Here is a 20,551-nt window from a genome sequence, read left to right as displayed (position 1 = left end):
CAGTCTGATCATGAAGGAAAGGCATCCACAGTTCACGCATAATAAAATATATATGATCCCATATTCCATGCACAATAAAATATATATGCACACATAATAAATATACAAATGTTGTGTGTGAGTGTCCAGGTTTGGTAGCTGAAAAATAAACCTTGAATGTGACTACATGTAGCAATGTTTGGAAGGATGCTTAAATTAACAAACGTTTAATTGGGGCACTTAATGGCAACCTCTTAAAGTCTGGATTTTCAAGTAATTTAGAAATAACATTGTCTACTGAATTTTTGCCAGGTTATTGAGGTAAATTGGAAATTTACTGTGGAAATGGCCACTGTCCATCGGTGGGAAATGGCCTGCTGAAGGGAGATAACAAGGGGACTTAACCTTGTAGCCTCTGGCTGGCAAACCCTAATTAAAATGCAGCCCCATCCTCTCTGTGGAATGCTGCTTCCAAATGCTCAAATTCAAGATGCATAACCTCATTCATCAGGCATTCCCCTTGCCCAAAGAACAAGTTTCTTTCAAATTAGTACAGAGATCTGCTACAAAGGTCTTTTTGCTCCATGACAAAGGCAACGAGACCCATGCAAATGGTTTTGGGCTGAGGAGTGAGGAGTGAGGCTTTGCAGAAAGTACCCAACAGCTGAGTCCTGTGGTTAAAAAGAGAGAAATCTTAAGGGAGGGAAGGGGGAGTCTTTATCTTGAGAGGAATGCAGCCTTATTTCTCTGCTGATTCACATTTCTTTTGAGACCTGCTAATCGCAACATCTCTCAGTAAGTTACTTAACAGCAGAACTGCTGGGGAGAAATTGTGATAAATGCATAAACTGTGTCTTACTGATTTTTGTTGACATTTTACATGCTTCTCATGCATTTGAAACCTCCATCCAGTAATTGTCACTATAGTACACACTCCTGGATAGTGAGAGCTAAAGAAATGAATGAAGCAGTTTCTTGACCATTATCAACAATATTATTCAAGGCTCTGTATGGGGTTCCTTGCCTGCCCTCCAGTATATCTCTTATTTATGCTCATCCCCCACTGAATTTGCAAGAAAAGAACAATGCTAATAAGAAATTGGTGTTAAGAAATACTACCTTGAGATGGTAAATTTGTGCCTCTTTAATTTTAGTGCACAGCAGCAATATGGAATCTAGGAGAAGTACTGTTGATTATTTACCCTTCTACTGCACATTTTGTCTAGATTTCTGTACAGAAAGCTGGTTTGTTACACCATATTCTTTGACAGAAATTAGTTGCTGAACAAGACTGGTACAGCATTATGTAGTGTGGCTAAACAGTAGTGAGACATCATCAGCTATTTTGTTACCTAAGAAATACGGAGTCACAATGCTGTGGTGAAGTGTGGGTAAAAGAATTCTGATTTCTGATTTTATGATGCTCATCTATCAGCCAGAGCTACATAAGCCAGCTTAGGTTCTCTGGAATCAAGGGCCTTTACATTAAAGAGAAAAAAAAGAAATACCGCATGATGCAAAAATGCATTGACTTTATTTTCATGACTAGATGTAGTGCTTTTGGGTAATGATCAGGCATTGCTTTCTCTTACTGTTGTTTGATTAAAATGTGAATACAGTCTTGACTTGATAATCTTACCAGGTACACACAGAGCTAAAAAAGAAAAGGTATTCTATGCCTCAAATTGATTTGCATAAACCAAACAATCTGTTGATTGCTGGATTGAAAAATGGTTTATTTTGCCCATTGGCCACAGGGGCAACAATATTGTATTTTTGATGCCAGAATGCAGCTTTCATGCATTAGCTCTAAAATGACAATATGCTTTAGCCTCTCAGTGCTTAGATCTGCTTCATTTGGAAATCTTTTAAGTAGTAATAATAATAATGTTTTGAGGAAATTGAGTGGAACACTAAATTATTCTCTGAAACCTAAGTTCAAACTGTGCAAGGCTAAGGGAGCTGAAAATCAATGCACTTTTAAAGTCATTAGAGATCACAAGTGAAATAAGTCTGTGTTGCTTTAGCTAAGCTTTTAGTGTGCCATGGTATTATTACAAAATCAGCCTGAATCTGCATTAATTTCACAGTCTTTTTCTTTAAGATGCCCAGGGGTGCATGAAGAATAAAATGTAAATCTCAGGAGGCAATGTTTTTATTAGCCAAAAGGGCAGTGAGTCATGCACTGAAAACGTTGACCTGCACCATGCCCAGTGTAGGTATGGCTGACAATAGTAAAAGGGTGGAAAAATAGCCCAGGCATTAGCCTACTGGCTTTTCATAATGATTTTAATGGCTGAAGAGTGGAAAAAATGAGTGATTTTTTTTTTCAGTTATTCATGCAAATAGCTTCAGAATTGTTCAAGCTGGCAATAGCTTTCACAGATCAAAGAATTATACTTGTACCTAGAACTCAGAGAAACAAATACAATAAGGATTTTTATTTTAAAATGTTACCTTCTTAAATGTTGAGATTCCACCTACATTACTGAATTTTGTCTGAGTAGTTTCAGAAATAGTCACAGGATGCACAGTGGAGTTTTTCTCATTCTTATTTGTATGATCCTTCTTGGTGCATCACAGTAATTTGTGATGTTATGGACCCCTTTATTAAATTCTCAGTTCAGCTGTCAGTGATGCCGACATCTATTCACTATCCACAGTTTACCTACACAAAAGCCAGAGCAAGCAATTGTTAATGCATGGTCTGAATAGATTTAACTATGCAATCCAAAGGCTACATAAAAACCTTATTTATTTCAAACCCTGTGGCTGAAGAACAAAAACAATAACAAAACATAACAAACAAACAAAGCAAAAAAGAAAAACAAAGCAAAACAAACAAAAAAATTAAACAAAATCCCTTCTTGTCACCCATCCCCACCTAATTTTTTTTCTTTCATCTATGGTCAGATTAGCAAGTCAGCACTGTCAATAAATAAACTAGAGAAGTTGTTTATTTTTATGTACTACTGAGAACAGTGTCGTCTTGTGGCCGTTCTCGTAGACTGTGTTGGTTTAACAAGCGTCCAACCCTTTTGTCTTGTTGTTTTTTGTCTTTCCTGCTCCCTGTCCCCTTGTTCCCACAGGCTGTGCGTTTGTCACATTTTCTACAAGGGCAATGGCACAGAATGCAATCAAAGCCATGCACCAGTCTCAGACCATGGAGGTACAGTACTGTATCATTTGCCCTTTCTTTGTTTTCTTTGTGCAAATGATTGCGAATGGTAAAGCCATGCTCTCCTGGATCAGATCAGACACATGACAATCACAGATTTAAATTTTTTACCAGCTCACTCTACCTGTCTTTGTGAAGCTTTATTTTTCTCCATCACCTAAAAGAGCACAGTAAGGCTGCTGTGTGGTATCCAAACACAGCTCTCAATCCTGTTTTCAGTGGCATTCAGCAGAAAATAAAAAAACTGTGAATACCACTCCTCAGTCGTACTCAGAGTATCTCTGATGAGTAAATTACCTCTATTTTTAACACAAGTTCCCCCCAAAGAAAAATCTTAGTTTCTTTTAAATAGATTTCTAAGTGTTGTGGTTTGCACTGCTCTGAGAAAAAGCTCAAGAGATTTAACATGGCCACGCTGAGTTACTAGTGCATGTGTTTTTCTGCAAATAGAATCTCTTTTTAAGTTAATATTTTTTCGCCTTCTTCATGTAGCCAATAAAAATGCTAATGATGACAGAGCATATCGGAGTGTGGCACTTCCTGCAGAGCACCATTGTGGCTGCCCCCTCACCAGCAACACTCTTCATTCCTTTCCAAACTGCCTCTATGGCCTCGCGTTTTATCATGATGAGCAACTCAAAACTTTAAACTGGTTCACTTAATGTGACTTTAGCTGCTGGCTAATGATCTGGTCATTGGAGTGGTTATCAAATGCCACAGCTTGTCTGGCAATCTCAAAACTTTTTTCAGTCTGTGATTTTTGTCATGGTCTTTCAGAACTTTGCACAAAAAACCGCACAAGTATGAAATCTTTACTTACTCTGGATCTTCTAGCTTATCATTGGAGAGTGCATGTTATACTGTATTATGTATACTGTATCTTCGTGTAGTGATGATTTTTCTCAGAGGTGGCATTGATGTTATGTGCACTTGTTTCTCTTTTATTTTTATTATTATTATTATTTCTTTTTCCACCAGGACCTTTCAATTTTTTTATTTTTTTTTCTCTCAGTGATTTTCCTTTGCAATGCTCTAGTCTCCCAAAGCATGCTGGGTGCTAAACAATCATTATTGCGTCATGTCGTTGAGCTGCTTTGTGTAACGAGCCAAGGGGGGACTCCAGGGTGGGAGGGTGGACAGAGGACAAGGAGGAGAGAAGATAAAATTCAAGCCAGTGCATGAAAATGTCACTAACTGTTTCCTGTACAGTACAAGTAATGATATCAGCATTGCAAAGCTATTGTCTTTCCAAACATCACGTTTGAATTTGGTTGAGCTTCTTTTATAATCGATGTGTTTTCTTTTCAGTGCAATGCATTTTTAGACCCTGGGTATACAGTTTTAGTTGAGAATCTGCCAATGAGATGAGAATAAATGAAATGATCTTTACTAGAAAGCTGCTGTTGTACAGTCTATGCAGTCTGACAGTATATTGTGAAAAAGCTGCCACTTTGAGTCTCTGGAATAATACCTGTAGTAATTTGTCTGCCGTGCACAACTCCATTAATTCAGATCTGTATGTTTTACTGGGTTTGATTCCAAGTAAAAAGGAAATGTTTACTGATAATACTGTGTTTTACCTATATTTTCCATGTGTTTTAATGTATTTTTCCATCTAGCAAAATGAATTTTGCACAGCTCTACTTCCGAAGACAGTAAAATAAAGACATGACACCTCCCAGACAAATTCTCCCACTCCTCTGTTTCATGCAGCACTCCATAGGGGGCTGCATTTTAACAGGATACTCTTAACAAAATTAGTTCTGTAGAATAGTTACTCTTGGATCAAAATCCTTCTCAACATCTTTAGAGGCACCATCAGTGAGATCGCCAAATTGACAAGGCAATTCCAAATATTCTGCCCTTTGTACATCTGGGTCTTTGCATCAGTTGAGCTTAGGCTGAGCCCCTTCTTGGAAAGAAGCTGTGCACCCTCCCTCTCCATGGAGGAGGGACTCAACCTCACAACAGAAAAATATGAAGGCACCAGCTGTTGGGAAGAAAATGGCCCTGAATGGCATGGAAATATGAAACCATTGAATGAGGAAGAGAAATGCACCTTGTGTGTGTGTGCTGGAAGCTTCCTCTCAAACTAGAAAATAGAACTGCATCAAATAGGAATCACCCTGTAGGCAAAACAAACCACATTTGCTCACTTTTGCCAATACTCTTCTAGTGAAAAATTAAATTGGGTTGACTAGAGTTACATGTCAACCCTCAGCCTGAAACAGTCATCCTTGGACACTTTGGTTTCATGTTCTTTCTCAAACAGAAGTGGGATTAGGGGAAGATATGTAGTACACAATTGCATTTCAACCCAATTACTACAGATTTTTTTTTCCCTGTTTTTATTATTTTCAGTTCTTTAGCATGCATCACTGGCCAAGATGAATTTTCAAGGAGGGCTAAGAAAGAACAATGAGGCTGTTAAGTTCAGATGAACACGTCTCATAGAATAATGCATTCTCTTACTGCTCTTTCCACCTGACTTACTGACCTGGTTAAATCAACTGATTTTTAAAATATAATTGCTACTCTGAAGTGTTTGCTCTCCTATTTCTTTTCTGTAGAGTTTTTTTGTTTGTTTGTTTGTTTAAATCATTCAAATGCAGCAGCAGTAGAAGACACTAATTTGTTATCATGGAGTAAATTTGATACAACAATAACAAGCCTTTTCTCATATAGAGCCACTTGCTAAATATAATCTCAGTCTTCAGAATGTTTGCTTTCTTGAAAATGATGAAGTGATGAAATATAGAGCAGACAGTGAAAAAATGAATTATAGATTCATAAATTGCAGAGATATTGTTTTTATACAATTTACTGACATTTAAGCATTCATAAATATGTCAGCTGTAGTGTTGAATGCTGAACTACCAAACTGAAAACTCAAATAACCATTTAATATTTCTTCCTTTGATACTCATTTCTATTTCTTTGGAAATATACTTAATTCTCCTGTACATCCAGGCAGAAGGCAGTAAGTTCCAGTTGTTCTTAGCCCAGTGTTATCAAACCTCTTATAAGACAGAAAGAGCTTGCTTTTTTTTATTAGCAAAACCAGAAAAATATCTCTCACATCCTCTACCCCCAGCTCCTTTTTCTTTCTTCTTTTTTGCTAAATGATCTTATTTTTAATATTAGTATAAAAATCACTAGAGAGAGGTAAGTGTGTAACAAGCCGACTCCTTCATAATCTTTATTTGATTGCTGGAGTGTTACGAATCTCCTTTCTTCCTCACTGAAACACTGAAAGACATTTTTACAATGAAACACACAGGAAAAGATTTGGAGGTGGAATAATAAACCACAAGCAATGATTTTCTAAGATAATTCTAAAGGAACAGTGTTCATGGGGGATCTTTATAAGAGAGATTGTTATTATTATTATTATTATTATTACTACTATTATTGTTATTACTATTGCAGTTTATTTCATCATTTCATCTGATGATTTGGAATATTTTTATCACTTGAACTAGTGTGAGGTTTTTCAGAGAAAAGGTGCATGGCTGCTTTTTGTAAGTAATTGAGAGCAGGAACTTTTCTGGAGATGTTCACTGTGTTGTGAGAGCACCATGGGAAGAGTAGGTGAAGTATAACCCTGCTCTGAATCCCACGCTCTACACTTTGGCTAAGGCACTGCTGTGCTTCTTGACTTGAGTCACTTACCACTCCTGCCATTGTGTTCACATTGAAGTTAGACAAGAAATTAGTATAACAAAGCATGGCAAGTGGAGTTGTTCATTGGATGCTGTGAAGTTGAAAAGCAGTATGAAATGGATTGACAGCTTTGATGACTCATAAAATGCTTGAATTAATTTGAAGAACTGAATCATTGCAGTATATAGTTTGCTTTCTTGATCTGAAAAAAAAAAAAAAAAAATTAAGACTTGAAAGGTTGAAATATGAAACATTTCTTAGCAGGGAAAAAACAGAGAGAAATCAACAGAGACATCTTTCATAATCATGTCTCATTGTCTCAGTGACTTCGCCCAAAAATGCCTAATTTGAAGTCCAAGCAAAATTCCAGTTTCCCTCAAAAGTCCATTTGGTCTGTGACCTCCAACTTCTTCCCAAGGGTCCCTCAGCCATGACTGAGGAATAGACTGCAGACCAGACCTCTAGCTGCTCTTTCTTACAGCTTCCCTATTTCCTAAGGCATCTTACAGCCTTGCCATACCATGTAACAAGAAGCTGATAGAAGCAATAGAAGAAGTGGTGGCAATCAGGAATGGGCTGCTATCACCAGAGCTAGTCCCTTTTGGTCTGCATCCTGCCCTTTGTTCCCATCTCAAGGGTGCTTGACACAAAGCGTGCCTGGGAGCGGACGCAGGTGGGTGAACTGGCTGGGGGTCCTTGGAGTGAGCAGGGCCAGTGCCTTGCTGAGGTCAATCTGCTGCTCCCAGTCTCTTCAGGGTGCCCACACCAGCTGCACTGAGTGTGATGGCACAGCCAGACTGCCGTGGCAGGGCAGTGTTGGCTGTGTGGTCCCTGGCAGCACCGAGCTTGGACACCTCTCCCTTTGGCGTTCCCTGAAAACAGACTGCACACAAAGCATCGTGTCCGTCTCATCAGCTGTGAAGCTTAATTAAAGAGGACTGGTACACTTTGCTGTCTCTGGCAGCAATTTTGATAGCTAAAGGAAAAGAGAGCCTGAGGAAAGGTGCTTTATAAAAAGAGCTGGGGAATCAATAATTTCTCCATAGCCTCTTTTCCTATGAACCTGAAAATCTTATTCCTTGCGGTCCTACACACACCAGTCACAAAGAGAGGGTGAACAATCTGCTTGTGCCAGTGGCCCTACAGGACATGGCTGAGCTCACAGGGCAAGGGTGACCCGGTGTGATTTAACCCTTCTGTCTCTCCCAATCTGTCCAACCACAGGGCTGCTCTTCGCCAATCGTGGTGAAGTTTGCTGACACCCAAAAGGACAAGGAGCAGCGGCGTTTGCAGCAGCAGTTGGCTCAGCAGATGCAACAGCTCAATACTGCCACTTGGGGAAACCTCACAGGTCTTGGAGGACTCACACCACAATATCTAGCTGTAAGTTCATTTCAGAGCTGGTGGCTGTACTATACTGTATTTATTTTAGGACCATGGTAAATCAGTTCTCCTAAACTCCCTGCAGTAAATTGCTAAATTGTCCAGGATACACAGTGTGTCATCTTCTGCATGTGTTTATCTGCAAAACAAATCATAGATTCATAAAAAGGCTTGGGTTGGAAGGGACCTTAAGGATCATCTAGTTCCAACCCCTCCACTGTAAATATATATTGATTCCATTAGTTTTATTAGAGGTTTTGAATGTTAGAGTCTGTTTTTTATGGCTTGAATAAAATTTAAGTTCTTCCTTAGGGGAGGACACATAGGCAGCTGAACACTGTAGGGGCCATAGTCATATGGTGCAGCCTTTAAACTACAATGTTGTGGTTCAATCATCAAATTTCCACATTTTCATTTGGAAATGGCTTTTGCTTTAATACATGGTTCTGTCAATGCTAAACATGCATGGCTCATATCCCCTCATACAGAAAGTGAATGTGGCCAGGAAAAGCCATAAATTTAAAATGGTCTTTTCCTTGATCCATTTGTAAGATGAGAAACGTGGTAGCTGCTGCCCCTGCTGGAAAATCTGAAATCCACTGCCACATGTCTTCAGTCCTGGATGGCCAAGAGATCCTCCCCTTCATCAGAGCTGAGAGGGAGCCTCTCTCTGCCTTTTGTGGTTCTGGAGTTGAGAGATCTGGTTGAGGAGCTTTAGGATAACCTGGGGGCTCCTCATGGTTCCAAGTGAGACAAATATAACCTCACAAAGTACAAGGCCAAGGACAAGGTCCTGACCCTGAATCAGGGAAATCCAAGTACCAGAGCATGGACCAAGAGCAGCCCTGAGGAGAACTTGGAAGTATTGGTGGATGAGAAGCTTAACACAACTTATCAATGAAAGAAAGTCAAACATGTCCTGGGCTGCATCCCCAGCACTGTGGGCAGCAGGTCAAGGCAGGGGGTTCTGCTTCTCTTCTCAGCTCTGGTGAGACCCCACCTGCAGTGCTGCATCCAGCCCTGGGGTCCCCAGCACAGGAAAGATAGGAACCTGTTGGAGCAAATCCAGAGGAAGGACACAAAGGTGATCAGAGGCTTGGAGCACTTCTGCTATGGAGAGAGGGCTGAAAGAGTTGGGGCTGTTCAGCCTGGAGAACAGAAGCCTCTGTTCTTAGGATTTTCCATACCTGAAGGGGGCCTCCAACAAAGCTAGAAAGGGCCTTCTACAGGGGCATTTCATGATGGGACAAGGGGTAATGATTTTAAACTGAGAGGGCAGGTTTAGATGAGATAGTGAAGAAACTGTTTCCTGTGAGGGTGAGAGAGTGGCACAGGTTGTCCAGAGAAGCTGAGGCTGCCCCAGCCCAGGAAGTGTTCAAGGCCAGGCTGGAGGGGGCTTTGATAAACCTGGTCTAATGGAAGGTGTCCCTGCCTGTGACAGGGGTGTTGAAAATGGAGGATCTTTAAGGTCCCTTCCAAACCAAACCATCCTATAATTCTATGCAATGGATGTGCTCATATATATGCATTGTGTATGTATAAATCATCATTTGTGTGCATACAGTGTTTTGGTATAGTGATATAAACAGCAATTTACCCAGCAATTAAATATATATAGTAGTACTGAGGTTGGCTAATTAATACTGAGATGGGCTAAATTGCTATATATACAAATACCAGTCTAATGAATATCTGTATGCTTGATTCATAAAGATAATAAAGAAAAAACTGAATTCGCAGGGGTGGGGAAGAATGGACCATGATTGACAGAGATGAGTTATGGTAACTACTAGACTACAGAGGGTTGTAATTAGTCACACTATGTTGGTTTAAATAGATTTAACACCTGGTTGTTAAAAAGAATAAATTGATTAATTGTTTTAAAGCAGCCATGTTATTGAGTTTCCCTTGTGTCTCTGTGTTTCTTAATAGAGATTAGACATTAATATGGATTTACAGCATTGACTCTAGGGATGTTCATTCCGACAGCAGACAGAAGCAAGAGACTATAGAAATGTAAAGGAAAGCAGAAATATTCCAAATGCGAAATGATGGCTCATTTTGGTGTTATCTTCATTTGTTGCATTGCTGTCAGATAGATTGCTGTGTTGTGTTGTTCATTTGCAGCTCCTGCAGCAAGCAACTTCCTCCAGTAACTTGGGTGCCTTCAGCGGCATTCAGCAAATGGCCGGTGAGTCAAAAACCCTTTCATTTTGCTCCTGCTATGTTTTGTATTCCTAGGCTATTGAATTCTGTACCTCTAATAATCACATTGTCAGGGGGTGGGGGGCATGTTGTGTATTAAACGTGGCAGATGTATTGGCAGGGGACAGCTCACGGTTCAGCGTCAATAGAAGCACTTTCACCCCTCTTTCAGAACTGAAATTAAACCCGGTGCTCCCAGGTTGTGCAAACAGTTTGTCTTGCATTAGTCACCTGCCATTTGGCCAAAGTAACCAATTGTAAATGGCAGGAGAGCTCTTAGTCCCTGCAGCCGTATCCTGCCCTATGAAAAGTGTCAGGAAAGCAACAACAGGATTACATTCTAATTTCCAGTGAGATTTCTGTGTCCTGAAAAATCAAATTAATGGCAGCCCTCAAACATTTTAATAATACGTGGTGAGGAAAAATGTTCTGACCTTTTTAATGAAACCCAAGATTACAGGCCTACCTTCAGTATGAATTTTCAGCCTCCTTTTATAATCATGGAAAATTAACTGGGTGCCTTTTTGACTTTGGAACCCTAGTTGGCACAATTACACAACAGAGATTTTATGTAAAAGTATAATCTTCAGTCTGGAGGAAAAAAAGAGAAAGAAAGAAAAGAGGAAAAAAAGAATCAAAGTGTGAGCGGATTTGAAAGCCAGCTAGTTGGAGGGTTTCTTAGTAATGAGCTGTGTGCCAGTAGTAACTGATGTGTAGTGATTAGCAAAAGGTCATTCCCACTGTGTGACCTACCATGCTGATATCCTAACTTAACATGATGCTAGAGAAGGCAGCATGTGCTGTAAATCAGAGCACAGATGCACATTATGCCTGCCGTGAGGAACTGTTAAAAAGCTTTTTTTTTCTTTCCTTGTTAAAGGAAAAAAAATAAAAGAAAGAATCACAAAACCCCTAAATTGCTACATTAGTTTATTTTAATCATGAGCCCACTGAATCAATGAAATACAGCATTATGCTTGCTTCATCATCACAAAACAAGGGCTAAAATATTCAGAAGTCTTTATGAGCACCATTTCTCATTCTTTTTTTTTTTTTTTTTAATCCTGATCTTTTGCTGCTTCTGGTTCTGCTTTGAATGAGGCCTGGAATACTTTAACAAGTATATATATCCCACACTGTATAGCTATACCCCACAGGTATTCTTTGCTCAATCGTTATATTATGCCATTATTGCAGTGACATCAGAGAATAATGTGAACCTGCTGTCTGACAATATAAATTGGCCTACAGATGACAATATCTCTGAATTATTCGCTCTTCCTCAGACCTGCTGGCAGTGCTTGCTGGTTCTATTATGTTACACTTGCAATCTAGCATTTTTTCCATCAAAATAATGTATCTTAATATGATAAACAGAACAGAGCGGTTCAGCAACAGTTTTATACTTGGCAGTATTGGAGGTGGTTTTGAGCTCAAAGATTGTATTTCAATGTTTTCATATTTGGTTAGGTCTACAAAATGAAAGAATTGGGACACTGAGGAAAAATAATGTGATATCCATCACATTATGTGCACTTTAGAAGTTTTTGTTGCCTATTTCTCACTGTTAGTGTAATTTCAGCTTTGTTTTCAAGAACTGTGTTGAAACTAAGGATTTTAGTCAAGTATTTCCAGGATGGGCTTTCAATCCAGGATGTGATTTATTCTCTGAAAATCATATGGTCTTCAGACTAAGGAGAAAGTCATCTTAAGAAATCATAGTGGCACATCATTGTTACTCGAGGGATATACTTTTTTCAACTGCAAATTAGATTGCTAATGCACTCATCTATGGGATAATTTGATGACTGACTGCCTCTCTTGGAAAAAATGTATTCTTTATCTTATATTCATGTTATTAAAACTGCTTGATGTTTACTCCTTTCCCCAAAAAATGTGACTCTTAAATCTTAATGTTCAAGGTAAAATTAATGATACTAAATTGTTCTCCAAGCCGCATCTGTACATGAAAGTGCCAAAAACTAAGCACTATTTTATTGTTAGAACTGAGAGTTCATGTCCTCTCCTTGGAAATCAGGCAGCACTGTGTCATGCAGTGCATCTGGTATTAACAATTTGTATATGATGTTTTGTGAAAGGAATAGAAAGTACTCCTGTGTCTGCAGCAAAAGCTTGCATTACCAGCTGAAGCTATCTTTGAACATTTGTGAAGGTCTTTTTAATTTAAGCTGTATAGGTTCATTTCACAAAAAAAAAGAATCTAATATGTAATTCCATATTGCATATAGTTTGCCTATTAATATAACATTTCAAAGTGAGGAATAAAATCCAGACACAATTGAGTGAGGTGCTAAAGAAGATCCGTCATTGCAGCTTTCAAGTTCTTTGAACTTTATGTTTGAGGGGTGCAATTTTTTTATCCTTGAAGTCGATGGGTGTGCTTACCATGTAATTCAGACACTAAAACTTTGATCAAAAGCCACATGAGCCATTGAAATTCCACCCTTACTTCCATGTCAGGGCTCTAGCATCTCTTTCGTGCTTAAATCTTGATGAAGTCATGGTTTGCTATGTTAGGAGTTCTGATATAGCTACCCCCCCCCCCTTGTACAAAATTAGGGCCCTTTGCATCTGCAAGTGTTTATTTGTACTGCTAAAGCTGGTGTTGTCTCTGTATAGAAAAAAAGGAGAACAGCACAAACCCCACTGCACATGTGAAGAGTTATTTGCTGTGCTCAGTGATATTATTTCTTAAATCAAAGCAATTTTCTTTGCTAGCAGAGCAAAGACACTGCTCTTCAGTGTGCAGTTTTAAATTCCCTTTCCCTAATACCATATCTTAGACTGTTTAAAGTAATTCTTCTGTTGCAGCAGCAGTGGTTCTTTGATTTTGGTGAAGGGAGTGGGATTTTTAGATGTTTGTGATTGAAGAGTATTGGAGTTTGCTTGTTCGTGTGTTTCTGTGTAAGCTGGGAATACAGTCTAAAGAAAAATGGGGATTTTTCTCAAGAACTCACTAACATGCAGGCATTAAACACTCAGCACCAGGTCTGAAAGTGAACACTGTTCCTGCTATAGCAGCCAACTGACCCTGCTATGAATTCAGCATTTTGTGAAGTCCAAGCAAATCATTAAACTGGTTTAACAAAAATATGAGATCCTGAACTTTGAGAGACAAAAAAGCTGTAGCTTGCCATTTTCCTTTCCATGCTTTAAGATTCCATGCCAAATTCTGCAGTTTAGTTTTATCTCACTTCTATTGAAAAATGAGATTTTCATGAAATCATTCTTCACGAGTCAAGCCAAAGAAAACAATGTAATATGTTGAGACTGGTAATAAAGGTGGGAGAGCTGGCAGTGGTGCCTTTGGTATTACAGTAATCCCCTGCTCTTGATTACAGGCACTAATTCTACCTTGCCAAAGTCTGCTTCATTGTCCTGTATAAAACATGCAAGGACATGCATCCTTATGAGTGTATTTCATAGTGAGCACTTCCTCCCTTTTCCTCCCCTTCTCTGATACCTTCTGATGCTAATTTAAGGCAGTGTCTCCTCTCATGTGCCTCTCCAGCCTCAGTGTCTGGCCTGCACTTTGTCTTTGGGGAAGGCTAATAATGTAGATGAATTACATTATGTGATTTGATTGTCTTACTTTAAAAGACAATGTAAGCTACATTAAACAATACCAACCTTTCAAGCAAACACAAAACTCCTCCTACAAATACATACAAATTGCATGGGAAGCTTAGTTCAAAGGAGATTGATGTTGCTTGAATGTTTGAATTAAATTTGGCTGGCACTGGAGCAGGTCCTTAAAGCTGCAGTTATTTAAGCCAACCTGCCTGTTTAAGAGCTTGGGAATTACTATACAGACAGTGTAAAAGGAGGTTTACTATTGCTAGGATGGTTGTAGAAAATATTTCAATGTTTTCTATGTTTAAACATTATACAGACTAGGAAGATTTTCTCCAGTCCATTAAAGTCAAACGTTTTGGCAGGAACAAATATTGGTTCATACAGCAATGTTTTTTTTATGTGTGACTATTCAAGACATAAAAAAGTACAGTAGTCATAAAAGACACAAAGGGCTCTTAATTTCATTGAATAACAGTGTATTTTGCTTTCTGAAGTTATACAGGAGGAGAAACCATGGGTTTTTCTTTGTCTTTCAGATCTCTAAGCCCTCTGCAGCTGGGACTTTTTATATTTTTCCAATGTATATATTTTTTCCAGTCCTTTCCAAGTTCTCTCACAGTTTGGTTACATTTTGGGTTGAACTTCTGGCCCTTTCTGAGCTCTGCTCTACCCATTCCACCCTTCTTCCACTACCCAAGCCAGATTTCCTCCTGTTGCAGAGTCTGTAGGAGCAGATGGGTGAGAGAAAGTCTGTGAGGTTCTGCCTTCAGAATATTTTTCTCTAATTGTTGGATTGGCTCAGTGGATCTGGAGGGACCAGTTGGAAGCCAGGACCATCTGCACAAAAGCTCTATGCTTTTGCATTGGCCAAAGGATCCTTTATATCCTCTGACTCTTGGATGGCTTCATTCCAGCAAAGCCATACAGAAGGAGGATTTCTCCTGCTATGACCTCTTTAGGGATATCATATTAAAAGTAAAGGTCACCAACAAACTGTTTCCAGCTCAAGGGAGATAGCTGTTTCTTAAAGATAACTACCAGTTTTGAAAATGTTGACCTTGGGGACCAAAAATATTCAGCTTTTGTAACACTAATTCCATTGAAAGTCCTAGTTATTTTAACACATAAAATTAGCTTGCTTCCCCCCCCCCACCCCCCCTTCTTTTAACTAATAAACTAGACAGCTCTGTTTAGCATTTTTGGAGAGACAGAGTTTGCAGCAAGGGAGCCTGTTCCCAATCCAGACATTGCTCATTCTCAGAGGAGAAGGAGAGGCACCTTGAGAGGAAAGAGCAGTGCTCAGCAGTTAGGAGATATGCTTATTCAGGTGGTAAAAGTGCACAATGTGCAAGTTTTGGCACAAGATCTGTAGAGTATGGGCTTTCCTTAACCAGTAAATGGAGGTTGAGGGGGCTTTTTATTGCCTTGGTCACTCTGGGGATGGAATTTGTACAACTGGACCTCAGTAGTTTGGAAAGAAGGGATCCCATCTCCCCGGAATGTCAGCAAAGAGGGAGTCACTCCCAGGCAATGATGCATCCTACCAAGGTTGGGATTAATCTGTTTTGTGGATATTAGGAAAATACTGCATATATTAGGGAGCAATTCTTCCCTGTGAGGGTGGTGGGGCCCTGGCACAGGTTTCCCAGAGAGCTGGGAATGCCCCATCCCTGGAAGTGTTCGAGGCCAGGTCAGACAGGGCTTGGAACAAACTGGTCTGGTGAAAGATGTCCCTTGAAAGGTGGGACTTTAAACAACCTGGACTAATGGAAAGTGGCCCTTCCCATAGCAGGTCTTCCCATAAATGTTCTTTATGGTCCCTTCCAACTCAAATTTTCTATGAGTCAATTGTTCTCTTTTAGGATCAGACAATTTCATTACCCCCTCTTCTCTTCTTTGACTGTAGCAAGAGCCTGAGTGAGTAACTTCTTTTTGGACATAGATCAGATGAATCCTTCCCACTAGGACTGAAGAAATTTCAATTGACAAAAGCACTTTTCTTGCCAGGATGTGTTTACAGCATGTATAACCTGAAAATGGGCTGAAATCCTACGTAAGTCAAAAAATGGCTTGAGGGCTGTTGGAATTAGGTGATCTTTAAGTTCCCCTTCCAATTCAACCATTCTGTGATTCTGTGAATCTGCAGTCAGATTTAAGCACATACTCTTAAAATACAGGACAAAATCAATTGTGGACTTAAAAGTTGTTTTAAAGTCTTTGCCCAATCAAACAATAATAGGTCAGGGTACCTCAAGCACTTTTCAGATAAGCAGCTTTTCTAAAAGTAGCCACTGAGGATATGTGGTTTGATGGAGATGGCACTTAGATCTCCTGTCTATTTTAATTCTTAGATACTGTTGGAATTGCCCTCCACACCTTTATACACATTTTACTATCATCATCCAAAATGGCTGTCTGTGTTAGCAAATAGTTGCTTTTTAGCCTAGAGTTGATAAATTTTACCTTAATCCACATTTTTTAAGCTGCAGCCAGGATTTAATTCAGATGGAGTAAATCCTAATAATTGAGAAGGATAAAATTTCCAAAGCAAAGGAAGTCAAGTCAGTGGGAACTACTTATGAGCGATCAGATTTGGTTCTGATAATCACCACTGACTTTGAAACTCTTCTTTCATATGGTGCCACTAAATGTAGCTGGTGCCTTCCTTTTTTGGGAATTTGTGCAGTAAGCAAGCCTCAGCTATTTTCTAATATGATTTTATTATGGTTTTAGAAACCCAAGAGCTGATGAGGCCTAAGAAGTCTTCAGGAATGGCTTGTGACTCCATTCCCTCCTCTACAAATACCCAATAATTCCAAATTTGCAGTTATCACAGGAGAAAAGCTGCAGTGACTGAAACGAGGCAAATTATTTCATTGTATGAAAGTTTGTGTCAGAGGCAGCACAAGAAGTTGTAAAATGTAAATCTCGTGCTCTCAAATTTCCCCGTGTTTTCACAGAACTGCATCTGTGACTGTGCAGCACTACAAAAATTTCCTGTGAATGTGCTAATAGGCCTTATGAGAATGTTCTATCACCATCCATCTGTCACTTTTTAACAGGCCTGATTGGCAAGCACTTGTAACAACTGACATCTGTTCTCGCTTATTGATATGTAGATTTATGGTAATTGCTGTGAACAATAAGACACAAAATTACCTAAGGTGAACATTAAATTAAATTTTCATGCCCCTATCCTTATAAATAATTTTTTAAAAAATCTTAAGTTTCAAGCAAGGCATACTGTGCATCTGTTTTGTACATAATTTAATTGTTTTTTTAATCTGCCAAATAACCAAATGAAAGTTGAATTTCCTTGCGATCTTGAATATTTGCCAAGCTGATAGCACATTGGTAAATACATGTTATTAAAAATGGAATCAAACTGTATTGTGAATCTGGGTTTTTTAATCATTTCCCTTTAATTCCCAACATTGTCTCCATCATGAAGATCAAGAGTTATTCCTTACCCAGAAGGGTTTTTTCTCTACAGGAGGATATTCATTTTTCATGTGCAGCTCTGCCTATGAGGCTGTTCCTCAGCGTTAAGCAATTTGCATTTCTTCAGAGAGAGGTGCATTTGCTGAGTGAGCAGCACTTTCAAATAAAATCCATCTACTCATTTACTGTCCAGCTCTGTTGCGGGATTTGGGAGCGTTTTGAAAAAACTGTAGGATGTGAAATGTGTGAAGAGTGTGTGTGAAAGGGGAGAGAATGGGAGGGCAGATTCATCCCACAGAACTGCAGAACTCTACCTTAGCTGAGGTTCAATTGAACTAAAAATCCCTATTTGAAAGCAAAGTACTTTTGGGGTCTGGGACTTCAGAGCATTTGGTTTCCCTCCTCCAAGTTTGTCCATGCAAGTGGGATGTTGACACTCCTGACAAGTTGATGGGAGAAACCAATAATGAGGGAGAAGAGATGGTAAAATGCCTGGGGAACATGAAACAGTGATGACAGGACTCATTTTTCAGATCTGAACAGACAGAGGATCCTAAAGAGGATGCATATTAAGTGATAAAACTGTTGACAAAATGGGCTCTAGAGCATGCTGGGTGGCAGTGTGTGCCATGAGCCCTTGCTGGGACTCACATTTGGGTGGTCAGGTCAGTGGGGGTCTTTGCTGCCCTTCTCTTACTCAGGTGTGACAGCCAGCAGGTTTTTCTCCTGCAGACACCCAAGCTGAAGCCCTGTATCATCTTTAGGCTGCTTTGTGGCCAGTGTCTTACAGTCACTGCTACAGTAAAAAAAATTGGGTGGGGAGACAATTCATCACCATCAAGCTCTTGTTAATTCATTTTCTTTGGGCATTGAAACTCATTTGCCAAGTTGATGAGTTCTTCCTGTGCTTATACAGAAAATGTCCCACTATTAAAAAAAAAAAAAAAAAAAAAAAAAAAAAGAAAAATTTTTGTGGAATGAGGCAATGATGGTATTTGTTTTGTATCCACAGAGGTGCAAGGGGATTCATGAGTGCAGAGACAGCAGTTGTTTGCTCTGCTGCCTGTTGACCTTGTCTGGCCTAGGCTGTCCTCCAGAACCATTCTGTATTCATCACAATTATTTAATCCTACCATGTATACCATTTAAAAGTCCAAAGAAAGCCTCACACAGAAAAATCATGACTGATCCTTTTGATGAATAACTAAACAGTGGGTGATAGAAAGCCATTCCTCTGGAGGAGAGCAGCCCACTGTTTTCCCAAATCCTTGTTACAGAATGGCATGAAAATACATCCTCAGTGAAGATCAGCAATGTTTGCTGGATATTCTTTGCTGAATTACTTATTCTCCTTATGAAATAGGAAGGTAAATTATAATTAAGGACCAATATGAGTCCAGGATGAAAATTAATTCCATATCTCATTATGAGGGTTACTGACTGCTTTGTTCACAAAGATTTGGGTCTCAGCTTAAGTCATTTCCATCCTCAAAATCTTGTTTGAAATAGTCTGCAGTCTTACTACCAAAGCAAGATAAATCTTTGGTGGGGAAGAAAGTACTTACACCCAAGGCAAGCCAGTAAGTCAGACAAGTAATTTTTAAAAATAAAACCCTTGTTTGCATACCTGAATCTCTATCTGAACTGTCTTCCAAAATCGCTTGGATTAGTAATGTTTGAGAAAAGTCTTATCTTTGAAGATGGTCTTTAGTCTCCAAAAGAAACCCTAAAGAGCTTTCTTGGTCATGTCATTTCTCCAAATGTCTTGTTCAAGTTCCAGACTGAGTTGATATATTTTGGATCAATTAAAATCTTAACTCGTCCCATTGCAATTGTGTCACATTTTCAGAAACACTAACATCTAAACTGAATTTGGGCATTGACTGAGATGCCCACCCTAGAACCTCAGCTCACCTGAGGCCTGGCCTGGCTGTTGGAACATGCTATATTTAATTTTGGGGCTTTTTTCACAAATAGATGCTTACATCAAGGTTTATTTCACAGTCCGTGATGGTGTGACAGAAAGAATTCCTCTTTATTGAGATTATTGATTGTACTAACCTGAGTATGCATTACCTGTGTTTGAAAGTAATATTACTCTCCATTATTGTAGGAGTTCTGAATTCCTACCAAGTACCTAACTTTCATTGAACTTTTTTTCTTCTCAGACATACTTACCAAGTATTGTAGTTAAACTCTCTTTTTTCATTTTGTCCAAGTTGTTGTTAAGCTCCCCTGTTTGAGATACAAAACTCTTTTAGTCTGGTCTGGTTAATGCTCGCACCCATCTTATATCTGCATTTTACTCTTACTGAAGTATTTCACCTTAGAGTCTGTGCTCAAGTACTTTATGTAGTCCAAGGTAAAAGGTGTTTTCTTTTGAATTTCTTTGGAGAGACCAACTCCTGTCCCTCTGATTTAAGCAAACATATGCCATTGGCTGTTGCTTAATCATCTTTTTTTTTTCATTTCACAAAAGCTGTCTTTAATTTTTTTCCTCCTTTGCTTGCCATCTAAATTGCATTTAAATGCCTCAATTTCTTTAAGGTTCTCCCTAAAATAAAGGTGCATCTCCCCCACATTTTTTTAAAATAACAAAGTGACAGATTGACTCAGTAGTCTTGGCATCATAGTCCAGAGCTTACAGCCTGAAAATCCCTGTCTCAGTGATGGTTCTGTGGTCAGGCTGATACTAATTTGATGTACTTAGTGCATTTGTGGTTTTAGAAATGAACCATCAAAAGGAAATTGAGCACAATTATTGGCTACTGCACAGAGTAACCTTAGTGGTTATATTCAGGGGAGACATGGCAAACAAATTTTATTCATCCCAATTATATGACCCTGTCCTGAATGTGTTTTAAATGCTGGTTATCTTTTCATCCCCCATTGTTTCAGGAAATAATATTGTGCCTGGGCTTCACACAGAGTTTAAATGACTTTTAATTCTACACTTCCCTTAGAAGAAGCACAAACCAGGTTTAATTTTCCTGAAGTATAGGCTGGTGCCTTTGGTGCATTCTCTCAACTCCAGGGTAGAAAGATGAGAAATACTCAGGAACTGCAAGAGGTGGTTTGAGATTATAGATGTCTTGGGAATGAAAA

At 39.1% G+C, this 20,551-nt stretch overlaps 1 protein-coding gene across 19 annotated transcripts in view; it reads left to right on the top strand.

The window, feature by feature from the left end:
- The window catches only part of CELF2 (CUGBP Elav-like family member 2), a 536,651-nt gene that overhangs the window by 479,321 nt on the left and 36,779 nt on the right, over positions 1–20,551 (top strand). For all 19 annotated transcript variants that reach the window (XM_079304437.1, XM_079304439.1, XM_079304441.1 and 16 more), the window contains 3 exons: positions 3,069–3,148; positions 8,045–8,203; positions 10,331–10,394. In XM_079304437.1, the coding sequence (XP_079160563.1) occupies positions 3,069–3,148; positions 8,045–8,203; positions 10,331–10,394 (303 nt within the window). The remainder of the gene's footprint in view (positions 1–3,068; positions 3,149–8,044; positions 8,204–10,330; positions 10,395–20,551) is intronic.

This window comes from Erithacus rubecula (genome assembly GCF_903797595.1).
Source record: "Erithacus rubecula genome assembly, chromosome: 4".
NCBI lineage: Eukaryota > Metazoa > Chordata > Aves > Passeriformes > Muscicapidae > Erithacus > Erithacus rubecula.
This window is presented reverse-complemented; position numbering and strand designations above follow the sequence as displayed.